This window comes from Pholcus phalangioides, unplaced genomic scaffold (genome assembly GCF_987345545.1).
Source record: "Pholcus phalangioides strain wild (caught in Gottingen) unplaced genomic scaffold, Ppha-v1.0 ptg000008l_1, whole genome shotgun sequence".
NCBI classification, from domain to species: domain Eukaryota; kingdom Metazoa; phylum Arthropoda; class Arachnida; order Araneae; family Pholcidae; genus Pholcus; species Pholcus phalangioides.
The window spans coordinates 59,447,322-59,464,138 of NW_028301601.1; the positions used below are offsets into that span (position 1 = coordinate 59,447,322).

The 16,817-nt window shown below is 40.2% G+C and overlaps 1 protein-coding gene across 2 annotated transcripts in view; it reads left to right on the forward strand.

Moving 5' to 3' along the window:
• The window catches only part of LOC149084670 (uncharacterized), a 183,596-nt gene that overhangs the window by 14,688 nt on the left and 152,091 nt on the right, over positions 1–16,817 (forward strand). For both annotated transcript variants that reach the window (XM_089235085.1, XM_089235086.1), the window contains exon 2: positions 4,156–4,250. In XM_089235085.1, the coding sequence (XP_089091211.1) occupies positions 4,156–4,250 (95 nt within the window). The remainder of the gene's footprint in view (positions 1–4,155; positions 4,251–16,817) is intronic.

The window sequence follows — 16,817 nt, forward strand, 5'->3', positions numbered from 1 at the left end:
TATCGCGTTGTATGATATCCTGCACTACTTTTCGATACTTTCTGCCGAACACATTTTGCGGACCAGGTGGAACCTCTCGGCGGGCCGCATTTGGTCCGCAGACTGAAGGTTGTGCACTCTTGCCCTAATCAGTGAATTCAATTATATGACCTAATTTCTTCTTGTGAAGGAAACTGGCGTAGATTGCAAAATCCGATTTATAAATCTAGATTTTCACCGAAAACTCTACATAATACGTTACACTACATAATGCTCCACAAACAACGCATAATTGATGTTTACCATTATTTGCGTTGTATAAAATTACCACATTTCCATCCGAGCACCCTTTCACCCATTTATATGTAGCCCGAGCTACGTAGAAAGGGTGTTCATATTAAAGTAGTAGTTTTATGTAACGCAAATATCGTAATAGACATTGTTTAAGCGCTGTTTTTGCCGCATTTTACGTGCTGTGTTGCGTTTTTTCGTGATTCAGAGCCACCTGTGAGTGAAATTGAACTTTTAAATTTATCAAGAAAACCGGTTACTGAATGAAGAAAACGTATTAATTAGTGAAAGAAAAAATTTGGTAATTTCTGGTAGAAATTATTTCACAAATGAATGAAAGAATAATTGCATATTAATTGAGAGAAATGATTCCAGGGTATATTGAGAAGGATAATAATTTCAGAAAATTACCGAAATAAATAATTACAGAATCATTTGAAGTGATTTCAGATCAGAACTAATCTCAGAATTAATTAATTAATTTAATCAATAGTTCTGATTAACGAAAAACTTTTTATTCAGAATTAATCGGAATTGAAAAGAAATAATTTCAGAATGAATCTTGTTCAACTCGTGGTCCTGGTATTAAGCTGTCACTAAATTACATGAATTGGTGGCTCGCGGGCTTCGTGGGGGAGTTTCAATTTCCACCGTGTCTGAAAGGTTGGAGAACCCTGCTCAACGTCAAAATAAACTTCGAACGAAATGATCCTCTAATGACACAGTGGGACTTCAGAGTACCATAAATTCGTCCACGCGGAGTCGCGAGACAAAGGTGGGGATAAAATTATGCAGGCAATTAATTGCATGAGTACGTGCACACTGGTTTCCGATTCCGCAAGTCGGGTGCCGTTGCTAATTGGTTGAGAACGCGAATTTCAGTTTTTTTTTTAACCATTACGCAACGGCAGAATCGGAAACCAGCTCGCACTATGTTCAAACCCTAAGACAGTGGATTCTGGTCACGATTGGTGTGTGCGAGCGTTTCATCAGGATTACGTCGAGATTTTTAAAATTACATTTCCAGGGTGATACGTCACATGGGTGCTGTTCTGTTCTACTGAAGATGGGCATAGACCGGGGGTCTTCCATCTTCCCATTTCGGATCAAATTCAAACTTCCCATGAACCCGCAAGCCACCAAACTAAGTCATACCATATACAGTCAAACCTCGTTAGTGCGTCACCCGGTTAACACGTCACTCCGCTTACCGGATCACTTTTTGGAAGCCCCAATTATCCTCAGGCAGGAATTGGCACAGCTATGGCTTACTCCGTTTAACGAGTCACTCCGCTTATCAAGTCATATTTTTGCTCTCCCAAGAGTGACTCATTAACGAGGTTTGACTGTATTTATAATTTTAAGATAGAATCCAAATTCACAGAGACTTAATGTTATGCGCCAGGGCCGGATTGAGAAGTTTGAAGGCCCTAAGCGCTAAAGTAATTTTGGTGCCCCCCCCCCCCCCCCCAATAAGTAAATTTTACACAATGGAACCCGGGTTCGATTCCCGGAGGAGGCAAATCACTTTTCTTTCCAAATATCAGTTTCGTCATTAACATCCAAAAAATTCAATTTCTCAGTACGATTCTGAAATTGTTCTTATTTTTTCAATTATTCTGAAATTATTTTTTCGATTATTCTGAAATTATTTTTTCGATTATTCTGAAATTATTTTTTCGATTATTCTGAAATTATTTTTTCGATTATTCTGAAATTATTTTTTCGATTATTCTGAAATTATTTTTTCGATTATTCGCTTTTTTCACGGTTTCTGAATTTTCGGGACGAGCTCTGTCGGATTATGCAACAGGTTCAATTCATTCAGGTCGTAACTGGGATATTTTGCCGTCCAAACAACTTTAAAATTCGATAATTTTATAACGGGGTTCTTTGTTCCCACCTAAAACTGCCACCCCTCTAAATGTTGCCCCTCTCTAGTTCCGGCCCCGGTTTATTCACAGGGGCAGTAGTATTTTTGAACATAGAACTTTTTTCGAACTGAAGATGTTGGACACGGTTTGGTTTGACGTGAATCGTCGCTGGTCAAGAAAGTGGATACCTGTCGTTGGGGCCTTTGTCAAGGTATTAAATGATGCTGCTGGTGTTTCACATTCAGGACCATTCGCGCTAAAGGGTCTCAAAATAATTCACGACGCATCTTCTACACCCGAAAATAAATACTTGAGTGGCAGAAGAATTCCGGCAAAAAAACTCTTCTAAAGAGAATTCTTTTATAGGAGAAAAACTCCGAGAGAACTCTTATATCAAACACGTCGTTTATCTATTTATTCCCATTGAAATGTTGTGGATAGAGATTGTGGACCGAGCCATTAATCTTACAGCCGTTTTACTTTTTTCCTTGCCTCCTTAAATACATCCGTCATGGCGGTGGCCTCCTCTTCGATCAGAGCCCAGAGTTTTTGTTTTTTTTTCTGAAACCGGGACTGTCATTCATTGTGGGCAATGGTTGATTTTTGCTTTTTCTCAGTTTATTTGCCGAAGAACCCTTGGCATTTTCTCTTAGCGCCATGGAAGAGAAGCCCCCGTTGTGGTCACGCGAGGCCCCCGTTAGGGTACCGGGCTCTGATGATCATCTTGATCGATGGCTCTCTTGGTGTCCGTCATTGGGGCACTTTTGGGACGACAGTTTTCCTTTCTCGAACGTTTCTTAATTTGGGTTCTGGCCTACCGTGTAGTACGCGTCTGTTGAATGAAACTACCGTAAAACCCCCGAACCGTGCTCCAGTATTTCGAGATGTATTTCCATCTTCTAAGAGGTTCTACACTGCATTAGTGATGAAAAATGTGCATAAAGAATGTCTTCTAAAATGTCAAATTAATTGTCCATCTTTGTTTCAAAAAATTAGAACATTTGACTATAAAAACGGATTATCACATGAATATTTTCATGCAAATGGGCGTCAGTTAGATCGAATAAGTGTTGTATGTCTTTCCTGGTTATGTATACAAACCCAGGATAAATCTATCTCCATGTTACGGGTAGAAAAACGAGACATTTCTGCAAATCCAAAAATAAGTGTGCATTTGCTTGGACAGTACGTATTAGAAAACGCATGCTGATATCGTACGAATGCAATTGTATTGTTGCCATCTTTGTCTTTTTAGCACGGATTTTATTCATCAAGACATTGAATCGATACATCTTCGGCACAGATCGGATCTCAACCATAGACCCCCATTGATGCTGTTCATAATAGATAATAGCTGGCTTGCACTTGGATAGCTTCTTTTCCTAATAACGCATTACACACTCTTGTGGGATCAGTGCCGGATTTCCCTATATGCTAAACCTGTGTTATCCGAAAATATAATTTTGAAGAGTAATTTTTCACTCATCTCTAAAATTTTAAAAGGTAGTATTTTGTGAAAAAAAGGGGGATTTTTCTTAAATATCACAGAGAGAAATAACTGTTAAAAAATAATTTACCCAATATTTGGCGTATTTTCACTCTTCACCATGCCTTCCATCAACCGGTGTGTTCCCAACCACCCCCAAAGGTAGGTCTTGCTTATTCCCCTGTTCGAGGGCATGTATTATTCTGCAATAAAATATCAGTACCAAACTACAGATATAAGGACTTTTGACCGGTTTGTGCAAGTGTGATACGTAATATAAAATAGAGCTGGCTCAATAAAATCCAGAGGTGTCCAATTCCAACTTACATGATTTTCTTGACAGAAGAGAAACAGTTTTGGACACCAATCGGTAGAAGAGATGTTTTTTTAGGCCGAACTCGAGACGTCAAAGATAGGTGTTGAGGGCATTTTGAAGTCATGCCCACTATTTTAAGAGAAAAACATTTCGTTATGCATTATAATTTTGAATTCTTTGCTTGACCAGTTTTTGCTTGCTGTTTTCAGGATCGGATGCCAGTGACTAGAACCACCATGGAGAAGGCTAGCCTGTTGAAGCGCCAGCCGAAGCTCTGCTCTGGATACGTGCCACATTTCTGGAGGTAAGATTCAGACACTCATTCATCAGCAGGATGACTCGCAGAATGTTTCAAAGGAATCCGATAATGATTCATTGTCATTTAGTCAATTTCAGTTTCTCTCGTTTGTGCATTACTTGCTCAACTGCATCTGCTTTCAGCTGAGTGTCAGAATCACAGGGCAAAGAAACAAATTTGTCCTCTTCAAGCTAATGAGACAGAAGTCTCCTGCTGATTCGGTCGAGCTCATTAGCTCTTTTTTTTTTTTTTATGAGGCCTAGAAAGGCTTACGGATACTTAAGTGCAGATTCGTTTGCTCAAGACAATGAGGCTCTTTTATCGTAGGAACTAGTCTCGAATTCCTTCGAAAATCTCAAGGTTTCGTGAATGACTGTAATTTTTTTTGTAAAAGGATTTGAACTCAGTGGTTTTGTTGCATTTCATTTTTTCAATAGTCCCCGATTCAGTCCGCTTTTGGATTATATTCTAACTAAAGAAGCCAAATTCCAGAGTTTTAAATACCGTATATGTTTGCATTTAATAGCTTTTGCTCCAAGTACATTAACTTGGAGCACTTCTCGCTTCAACTTCTGTCGATGCTCCGACTCTTTGAAAGTTGAAGCACTTCTCGCTTCAACTTCTAAAGAGGGGAGCATCGACAGCTTCAGTTTCAGGATGTTTGAATTTCGAGCTTACGATTGTCCCTTTTTTTGGGGGATGCTTGTTTTCATTTCGAATTACACAGACAGACATAATTTAATTTTTCTCGTCGCTGCCCAGCCCAAAGGGGCTGCCTGGCGACTTGCAGACTGCTCTTGCTAGCTATGAAGGGGGTTATAGACAAGTTTGTGTAGATGTGAAGTGCTTGTAAGTAATAGAAAAAAAACCACAACAATCAGTCCGATAAATGCTACCATCAGAATAGTAAAATACACAGAGATCAGCCAAACTTCATCAAAATGTTACTGTATGCAATAGAGTTCATCAGCAAAATCAATAGTAGTAAAAAAAAATATTATGCGATAAATATACAAGTATTATAATAGACACAAAAATGAAATCACTTATTTCATTTCTAATTAAGCAGTGGAATTTTTATTTATGATTGTTGTACCTAAATTTTTTGAACTGACTGCCATAAACCTTAAAAACTCAATGAACATTTTTTAAAAATTTTTAATGAATAATGATTAATCACACAATTGATAATTTTGGTTTAATAAAACCTTTTCCCCCAAGTAATTTTCCTTTCCCATTTGATCCATGTTATCAATTTTATGAAATTTTTTTTCTAAGTTAAATAATAGAGTTTTGGGTAATAAGTTTTAAACTACAAACTTAATATTTGGTTTCCCAAATTTCGAGTACTGCTGATGAAGCTCAAGCATCGACAGCTACAGTTTCGGGCCTTTGAATTCCGAGTTGAAGCCGCAAACTTCAATTCCCGCTACCCAGATTTCTCCAACTTTTCCAACTTCAAAATTTAATTTCAAACACTGGAAACTCGTCATTTTGTGCACTTGTCAGTTTCATCCTTAATCTTATCAAGTGCGAGAATTTACAGCAGAATCTCGAAAAAAATCGGTGATACCTCCATCAAAAGTATGGTGACCCAACTGCCAGGATTCACAGCCCTTTTAGGATTTTCAATACAATTTTATCCCCCTCACGCGGCACTCTTAATCGATATAAAGCTCCCTGGGGTGCCGCGACCCCACCGTTTGGTAACCACTGATCTTCATTTTGATCTTCCGAATTCCGAGCACTGGCAACTTCAATTTCAACCATCCGAATTTCTAGAGCACTGTAATTCATACCATTAAATTGATATTCACTTGTTATTAAATGTGAATACTAGTTCAATTGAAAGAAAAGTTGCAACTCCCGCTGAAGGCACCCAGTCTTATATTAGCCTAACTCCGTGTGATATCATTTATTCGGGTTGGGTCCAACCCGCCCTAGTGAATCGGTGGCACCCTCTCAGAGACTTACCGACATGGGCGTCGGTCCGAAAATAGCTCTGCCGGATTTCGATTCCAAAGTGGAAAATAAAAGATGTTTGGGGGGTTAGGTCTCGGCATATATCTATTTTCTCACACGATCTTTTCTTGAGATACACAAAAGAAAAGGGTTAAAGATGGTGGTGATGATGATGATGACTAACGCACGAGGGTATTCCCGTCACGTATTCGAGTTACGTTTCAATGCTGGGAACTGGGCAGTTCTTTTCTCTTTGTTGCTGTTTTTATTTCGTATCTTGTCACTGTCGGGTCCGTGGTGAACCCACCCACAACATACACGGATGCGTGGGAGCATAATATTTGTTTCTTAACTACTGGAATTTCTCCTCCTGGACTAGTAAAACACATGATTTTAATGTTAATTGTCTAATGTATTTACCGAGGTATGGGCGGAGCTGGGGGAGCCAATTCAGTTTTCGCATCCATCAACCAGCAAAATGTTTAGGAATCTTGCAGTTTTGTCAACAGTAGGGCATATATGTTTTCCGGTAGAAAAAATTAGCATTTCCAAGTATAAAAACAAAATGGCCAGTTCTAATTTAGAGGTTTTCGACTATTGCCAGCTTCAACTTCGATCACCTCCGATTTTTCCAGTATTGAAGTGAAGCTTTAACTCCGCTGAATTTCGTGCATTCTCTACTTTCTATTTATCAGCATATACAACCCACTAAACATTTCTCTGAGGAACCTCTAACGCAGCGGTTCTCAACCTTTTTTGTCTCGCGGAGCCCTTTTCAGTACATAATTTTTATATCGAAGCCCTGTTTGACTCGGGGAGCCCTTTTTGAATATAATGTTTATGGCGGAACCCTGTAGGCCTTTTTTTTTTTCATTTATCTATCAAATTTACTTATTTATTTTATTTTCTTTGAGTCGCCGCGGAGCCCCTGGGAAGTGCATACCGGGAATTGTTTGAACGCGCGTGTGTTTCTAACACGTTTCACGTGTTCGCGATGTTGTCTGCATGCAAGTACAATAGAACTGAATGTCCTTAAAATTTTGAGTATTGTCAACTTCGGATTTGGTTTTTCAAATTTCAAGCATCATCAGCTTCAAATTCGGTTATTAAAATTTCAAGCGTTGTCGACTTCAACTTCAGTCAATCGAGCATATTCCGTCAGCTCCAATTCCGTCCTCCGAATTCTGAGCATTTGCCAGTTTCAGATTCCGTCCATAAAATTTTCAGCGTTGTCGGCTTCAAATTTGGTCCCTCAAATTTCGAGCAGTTCGGTTCCTCAGAGTCCGAGCATTGTCACCTTCATATTCGGCACTCTAATCGCGAGCAGATTCGGTCACTCAAATTTCGAGTATCGCCAGCTTTATATTCGGTCTCTCAAATTGAGGTGGGGCCACAGAGATAATGACTGGCGAGCAGGATGATGATGATGATGATGTCAATTCATATATATGCATATACATTACTAGATCAGTCGCTTGCACCATTGACACTGGGTGGGGGTCATGTCCCCCCATATACCCATATATCCGTCCACGCTCAAATTTCGGTCGTCAGCTCGTACAACTGAATTTTTTCGAGTTTTTTAGAGACTTGCACCTTTTAGCTTCCGAAGTTCGGACAGCTTCAAACTGAGGCTTTTAAATTTCGATAACTACCACTTCACAACTCAAGCCTGACTTTACGTTTGGTCACTCAGCTCTATCAACTTAAACTTCATGATTTTGACCACTGATGTGTCGAGTATTTCAGCTACAACTTCGATCGTTTAACCACTTAGCTTACAAGGAATTGGCGAGAAATTCGGATGATATCTATTTGACGAATAAGCGATAAATATATTTTAATCTTGTCCTACCGTAACAGTACGTTAGGGAAGGGGGAAAAGATGAAGGAAAAAAAAGTAGAAGAAAAGGAAGGGGGAAAAAACAAATGAAAGGGAAAAAGTACTGATAAGAGAGAGAGAAGGATAGAGATATATATAAGAGAAGAGTGAGAGAGAGTAGGTATACGACGTAGATATCTCTTTCCATCCTCACCCAACCTGTTTTCTTTTGCTCTTAACCATTTGCATCATAAACGCATATATGCGCGGAATTTTCCTGGCCGTTATCACCAAAGCGCATATATGCGCTCTAGTTTTTTATGCATAAGATCAAAACACTAGAGTACTATCATACTGTGTATAAAACTATTAAATTTAATTTTTCAAATTATTTTCAGTGTATATCTTCATTGAACTAAGTAACATTATAAATTCTTTGTGTACGCACGCCATTTTGTTTTTCGCTTTTTTTTCATTTTGAAATATTTCTAACTTTATACAATTAAAAAATTTTGGTGATAGGGGCCAATTTTTCACTTTTTCGAATGATGCGAATGGGTTAATGTACGCAGTAAAAGGATAGGTACATCACATATGTGGGGGGAAAAGTCACTAGTAATTGTATAGAAATAAAAGGAAGGTAAAAAAAAAAAAGAATAACTTCCTAGGGTTACAACAAAGTCTTGCGGTGATGAGGAAAAAGGTAAGAAAACAGAGAGAGCTTGTCTGAGTTTATTCCACAGGCGTTTGGACGCAATATTACGTCCTTGATCGTAAATTGGTTAAAGTTCAAACATAGGTAGCTCCAACTTGAGCAGCATTGCCGACTTCAACTTCAAGCCTAAATTTTGAATTCTAGCCAGATCTGATGGGAAATTTCAATTCCCCCCCCAGGAGGAAGAATCACCCGAACATGATTACACTTGGCTTTTCGACTTCAGTCATTCACTAAGTTTTAGATTCCCATTCACTTACACATGAATCCACATATTGTATCAACTCTAGCCGCATCATACATTTCAATGCACGAATATATAACCTTACATGCATAAATGAAGCCTAATGAGTGTTCATAACCAACTTGTCGTCTTGGTACGTTGGTCACGTGATTGTATCCGTTCGACTTCGCCGACCATTCATCGACAGGAAAAAAAAAAGACAATACGGAATAACATAATGTTAGGCACATACACACACACACGCACAAACAAACACTAGCGATTTCACTGGGAAAAAATACCGAAACCGTGATTGATCAACATATCATAAATGGACCCACAGATGCGTGGTAATATAATACCCATTAATGAAACACATCTTTCGCTTTCCACCCCGAAGGGATTAGGAACAGTATTAGGACTCGCGCGCGAGCCTGTTTATCGGTCATCGTTCCGAATTCCACGGGCGATCGAACGCGTGCCGGACGTGCCTTTCGAACGGTAATAGCTCGTTCATCCATCCAGGATGGACAAGATAAGTAGTATAAAGTGGCACGTACAACCCCCCTTTCGATTTCGTCCGTAGAATTCGATTGATTGTTTTTTTTTCTGGAGCGAGTCGAGTCGCGCTTTCACTTGTATAGGGTGATTATAACTGGTGCGACTAATGTCTGACGAGAACTAATGGCAAGTAAAAAAAGAAGAATTACGATTCCGTCCGCGATTAGACACTCGACTTATGTACAATCAGCAGCTTGGGAAATAAATGCTGGCAATTACCCCTTGCGGAAACGACACCCATTACTAAACGATATCATCACTAATGTCAGCTACGACTATTCAAATTTTAGGCGTTGGCAGTTGCAACTTCCAGCTTTGACTATTTCGAGCATCGACAGCTCTATACTCTCTATCCTGATTTATAGCACATTGCCGGTTTCAGCTTTGATTATATAAATTTTGAGCATTGCCAGTTTGTTTCGATTATATAAATTACGAGCATTGCCGGTTTCAGCTTTGATTATATATATTTCGAGCATTGCCGGTTTCAGCTTTGATTATATATATTTCGAGCATTGCCAGTTTTGAACTCCAACTATCCAGATTTCTAGCATTGCCAGTTTCAGCTTTGATTATATAAATTTTGAGCATTGCCAGTTTGTTCCGATTATATAAATTTCGAGCATTGCCGGTTTCAGCTTTGATTATATAAATTTTGAGCATTGCCAGTTTGTTTCGATTATACAAATTTCGAGCATTGCCGGTTTCAGCTTTGATTATATAAATTTTGAGCATTGCCAGTTTGTGTTTCGATTAAATAAATTTCGAGCATTGCCGGTTTCAGCTTTGACTATATAAATTTCGAGCATTGCCAGTTCCAGCTTTGATTATATATGTTTCGAGCATTGGCGGCTTCAACCCCGACTATCCGAATTTTTAGCATAGCCAGCTCCAATTTCGACTATGAAAATTTCGAGTGATACCATTTACAACTCCGGCTATCCGAATTTCGAGCATTGTTAATGTCAGCTTCTAACTATAAAATCTTCAAGTACTGCCAGTTTCAGCTTTATATGAATTTAGAGGTTTGCCAGTTTCAACCTCGACTATTCGAATTTCCAGAATTGCCAGCTTCAAGTCCTACTAATTGGATTTCGAGCATTTTTTTAGCTCCAACTCTATTATATTTTATTTCTAGCATTGACAGCTTCAACCTTGAATATACGGATTTCGGGAGCTGCCAGTTTCAACTCCGACTATTCAAATTTTTAGCGTTATCATTTTCAATTCCGACTGTCCAAATTTCGAGCAGCGCTAGATCAACTCCGACAATCCTGGTCTCGAGAAATGCTAGTTTCAATCACGACCACACCAGGATTTAAAGGGCTTCCAGTTTCAACTCCAGCTATCTGAATTTTCACCATTGCCAGGGTACCTGGGACAAATCGTGTTATTTTATTTATTTATTTTTTCCCATTCTCAATTTACTGTAAGTGAACTCGTGGCAATCCAAGCTTTTTCGTTCGCCGAATATTCTGGCCTGGGAACTCCACTCTAGGATCCGTAACCTTCCCTTTTCAGTTCCCCTCAAGTCCCGGTTCCTAGTCCAAGGCTTTTGCACCGCTTCCTATACCAAGTCATAATGAAATTCACGGTCTCTATCCAAATTCAGATAATGATAATGGTGCATCTCCGAATGGAGGAAAAAGAAAATTGGAGATGACAGGACGCCGTCAAAATTTTTCCATTTTCTTTTTAATGAAACCTTACTCACGGGGAGGCAAAGTTTCAAAGATCCCCCGCGGGATCTTCTTTTGACCCCTTCTATCCCAGTGGGGCCCTCCTTCATCATTTCGTATAAACACTGTTTCCATGATCACGAAATATTCCACACACACACACGCGAAGAAAGAAGAGACACACACACACAAGAAAAATTAACTCGGGGTGGCATTGAATATCCATCAGGTCTTGACTAGTTGGGGAGAGAGGAATGGCCATTTTTGCAATTAAATCATGACTTGAAGGCGAAATTATTTTCCTGTCTTTTCAAATATTTTCTTCTTTGGAAAAGAAGCTTTTCTTCCAAGACATTTCTTCTTTTCTCCTTATCCTTCCATTATATTCCATCAGTTTTTTTTTTTGTGGACGCGATCGGCGAAAGGAACCATAATGGGGAACCCTCACCTATTGAAATGTTTCCATCAACCCTCTTGAAGCCAGAATTAGTTCCAGAGACGGTTTTTTTTTTCTCCTTGGGGGCCATAAATTAGTCTTCGGAGAGTAATTGGGCCTCAGCTTATTATTATTATTATGTTGATTCTTTTTGTTGAATCTGTACAAATTGCAACCAAGTTGCGTTGTTTCTTTTTGTTTCCTTTTCGTGTATATCCTGGAGGGGGTTTTTTCCCCCCTGAAGTTAATCGTTGCTTCTGAAAATGGAAGCGCTATTCACAAAAAGAGTATTTTCTCTTACCGTCAGTATTGTCTAAAGTAGAGGTTCTCAACCTATGGGTCGCGACCCAAACTTGGTTTACAGGGCTTCCAAGATGGGTCGTACAAATCCACTTACAGTCAGGAGTTCTCATGAGTCACGACCCGGACTTGATCCGTAGGGGCTTCCGAGATGAATCGTATAATTGCACGATGAATCGCACTTGCAGCTAATCTTAAGGTATGGGCCACGACCCAAATTTGATTCGCAGAGGCTTCGGAGACGTGCAACTTTACCCAGGGATTCTTGAGTTATGCGTCACCACCCAAACTTGATCCTCAGGGGTTTCCAAGATGGGTCGTACAAATCTACTTGCAGTCCGGGTATAAATGCGCTTATTGCGTTACTGGTTTCACTAATTTCTAAAAACAAACAGTCCCATGGGTCGCGAAGTTCATCTCGTTGTGGTTTTTTGGGTCGCGGCTGAAAAGGGTTAAGAACTACTGGTCTAAAGACTATTGAGTGTTCGTGCAGTGCAGTGGTTATCAAACTTTTTCGATCCGCGACTTCCTCACCCATTCAACGATTATCCACAGCTTCCCAGAACGGTATAGATGCTCTGAACAGGTGTACGTTAATGTCGTCAGTTCATCGCAACGTTCCCGACAAAAATTGGCGGCGCTCCTAGCAGCCGCGACGCAGACGTTGAGAAACAATGTTGTGGAACATACATGTTCAACCCAAGTCCCGCTGGCCAAATGAGGCCATCGAAGTCATCTGTAGTCCCGCGACCTCAAACCTAATTCAGTAAAAAATTCAATTAAGCGGGACATTCCCAGATCACTTAAGGGACCGTCCTAAAGCAGAATGTTTTGCATTGCTCTACAAAGAGCCCACAGCTGACTGGAAATGTTCTGCGGTGAAAATTCGCATAATAATGTTTTCGACACTTTTCTTAAAATTCTTCCAGTGTGTTCTGTAGCAGCACTGATTGTTCTGCTCCGTACGGCGCAGTTATGCTCATATTCTACTTTGAGGCACTTAAGTGAGTGGCGGTGTAGATCCACATCCCTAAAGAGGTCCTCAGCACATTCCCAGATTACTTAAGTGACCTGCGGCACAATTCCAGATCTTTTAAGTGACCCGCTGCACATTTACATTGCTGGGGCATTCATTCCTAAATCACTTAAGTGACTTGCGGCATATTTAAAGATCACTTGAGCTACCCGCGGCACAGTTCCAGATCACTCAAGCGGCCCGCGGCACACGTGGATATCACTGAAGTGTTTCGCTGTACACTTGCATATCACTTCAGTGACCCGCGGCCCTGCACGTTTTCAAACCAATAACGTGGCCGCCCTCTCCTAAAAGTTGAACACCCTTGGTGTAGAGAAAGACCACTGCTGTGACTTTTAACCGTGCTTCTAACCAATATTCGAGTCTTGTTAATAAGATCAGTGGGACCGAAAATGGGTGCCTTTCTGCTACTATTTCTACTACTATGCGTACTTATATGCTAGTGCGTCATAGGAAGAGAGATTTTAGATTTTTTTCTTTCCTCTCAAATCCCTTTTTGTGCTGTGAGACTAGACTCTTGTTTCTCCTCCATTTATTTATCATCATCATGATCTCGGCAGGTGTCACCATAAATGAGGCTCAAAAACATGGCGATGCTGTTGGTGTTTTTTTTTTTTTGGCTCTCTTTTTTTTTCACTATGACTGCTCATTACGTGGCGGATTCGTTCGTTACAAGGTCGGTCAAACTGTGAGATTTCTCTCGAAGACACGTTCGAGTTTTTGAAATCAATCAATCGATCGATTGGTCACGAATCGGGTCACGCTCATGAATAATGCAACGTTTTGGGTTTTCTTTTCTATAACTACACAGATCGGAATACGTTATTGGTGCAGATAGTTAAATTTGAAATGTCATTGGTTCACGCGTGAGTATAAGTATTTGAACAAATGGATATAGAATTGGAAAATCTCTCGATCAGGTGGCTAGAAAACAAATGCAAACTTAAAAAGTCGCTGCAGGTGAATTTCCTGGTTGAAATACAACAAGAACAATTTCAAGCTCATGCCAAATGTCTGTTGAAGTATATATTGTACGTGAGATAAAAACGATTCCCAGAGTAAACAGAACGTAATGGGAGCTGCAACCTTATTCAAGACGTCGTATCTGCTGGTGTTACTATGGTAAGGGTGACAACTATGTTTCAGATGCCATTAACTTCGTGATCCGTCATGTTTAAAATTATAAAATTTGATTCAGAACTCACGGGCAAAACTTTGAGCGATAAATCACAGCTAAACAAGTAATTTTCTTCATACAATGCATGGTCGTAACGCAAGTGGTGAATCGCTAGCCGGCGCTGTCATGGAACGCATAAAGCTCTAGTTTTTGCCATTTATTTCTATCGGGGATTAGTTATTAATTTCATGTATGGTGCTGCAGATTCTGAAACGGTGTTCCTCAAAATGTGTGTAGCGGCTACTAGGGGCGTCGTGACGAGCTGGAAATATTGATGTGCGTGCCTGTTCATTGCTTTGAAGCGATTCTTCATTTGATTCTTTTATGAATGCGCACAGTAACTGCTGAACTAGTTTGGGGAGCCGCAAATGAACTATGAATAGTTCAAGGAAAGGGAGCCGCGAATGGCAAAAGTTTGAGAGAACCACTGCTCTTACGATAACAATTCAAAATTACACAAGAATATATGTGCGCAAACGTCACCCGGAGCCGCTACAGGGAGTTGTTGCGTGACACACTTTTAAAGAAATCCCGAACTCATCAAGCATGAAGTCGCAAGTCTGACAACATAAATACGTTGGGGGGAGGGGCGGAGGGTAACACTTACACTGAGAACGCACATTCCGGCATATACCGATACGTTAGAAATTCCGCATGGACTTCCGCATGCTAGCTATTACTACAGCGGCAACGTATTTATGCTGCCAGAATAGCGCCTTCATGCTTGCTGAGTTCGGGATTGCTTTAAAGGTGCGTGAAGCAACAACTCCCTGTAGCGGCTCCGGATAGCGTTTGCGCACTTATGTTCCTGTGTGATTTTGGATTGTTACCATATGCCTGAATTACCCTTTCACAGTTTGACGATGTTTTTCTGCATCACTCTGTATAACAAAAAAAAAAAAAAAAAATCTTTCTTCTTCCCATAAAAGTCACCTCTTATATACAAAATAGTTTGCCAACAAGGTCACACCCATTCTTAGAACTAAGCCCATAACGCACATTAATCAAGGCATTTAGATCCTCAGTGGTGCCTTTGTGACACCCTCAAAACGATTGATCCATAAGTTTCCATAGAATTAGTGACGGGACTGAGCACGTGCCAGGAAGCAGACATCCTTAAATAACGATCAAAAATGTCTTTAGTGGATTTTTTCAGTATATTTCCAAGTTCTCAAGGATGCGGGACAATTTAATGCCCCAAAAGAATTTTCGCCTCCCATCACCGAGGAGAAGAGGTTCTCGAAGACGACACGGACTGAGAAAACAGTCACCAATAACGTCACTGAAAGAAGGAAAATAGAAATTTATATAATGAAGTAATTAGGACGCGTTGAATGAACGAACCAAGTCCTATATATTATCGCCACAAGCTTCCTTTCTCCGACCACCTCCGTATGTATATTTAATAATCAGTTTCCTCGATCAGCCCCCGAGCCAACCTGTAGTCATATACAAGTCAGGCTGATGATAACTCTGTTCCTAGCCATTGGATCATCGGTGCTTAAACAAGCGGGGGCATTCCCATCCCTCCCCCCCCCCTCCGCCTCGAGATTGCGTACGTATTATGGATGTGAGGAGTCGAATACATATCATCGATGCGACGCCTCTCGTCACTGGGGCAAATGCCCCGCGGAAAATGGCAAATATAATCTCATTGGAGTCGCGTCTGGAATTCGGAATTAAGGTGACTTGTCGCCGTCGTCGTCCTTTTCTTGGGGGCCCCTCCTCTCCGCTTCTTCGTTTTATGACTTCTGTCATTTTTTTTTTTTTTTTTAGTTTCCACAGTTATTTATATGCTTGCGTATGTACGTTAGGGTGCTCGTTTCGAGATTCTTGATGGAATCAGACCTGTCCTCTTCTTATTTTTCATTTTGGATGGGGGGGGGGGGGCAGATGTCGTACTGCCCATGACATGCATTTTTATTCTTCCCCCCCCCCCCCCCCCCCCGGGACTCGTAGCTTCAAACTTTTTCCAGTGGATTCTTAAAATTTTGAGGAGGATATTGGGGTCTCACATTTGATGCCTAGAAATGATAATTGTCTTTTTATCAAGGACTGTTGGGTAAATTGACGAGAATTTTTCGTATTGGTGCCCTGGGATTTGGGGAAAAAAAATGAGTTGGAGTTCCGCGGGGGGGGGGGGGGTGTGTGGGCGGGGTGCATGTGTGGTGTAGTAGTAGTAGTAGTAGTAGGTAGGGCCTCCAAAAAAATGGCTCGGGGTTCCATGATGTTCTTAAGTCGGCCACCTCGTTGGGCAGTTTGCCTGTTGTGGCGTTGTATTTGTATTTGTACTCAGGCTCGTACTCTTGTGACTTCTTTCTTTCTTTCAAACCAAGTAGAACTCCGGTCCTATCGCCAGGGGCAATTAAATTACCATTATTTACTTTTGTCCTTTTTCTTCCGGGACTGATTGCTATAAACGTTAAAAAGTAAAAATAGTTTAAACTTTTTAATAAATAATAATAAATTAATTAATAATTTTAATTTATTAAAAAAATTCCCCCAAGTAGTTTCCCTTTCATATTTCATTCACGTTTTCACATGTTAATGTAATTTATTTTTTGAAAAAGTGAATTAATTGAGTTTTAGCATATAATGGGTTACTACCGAATAAGCTGTGTCGGAAGCGTGCGCTTGTGTACTTAACAGTTTGAGTGCGCAT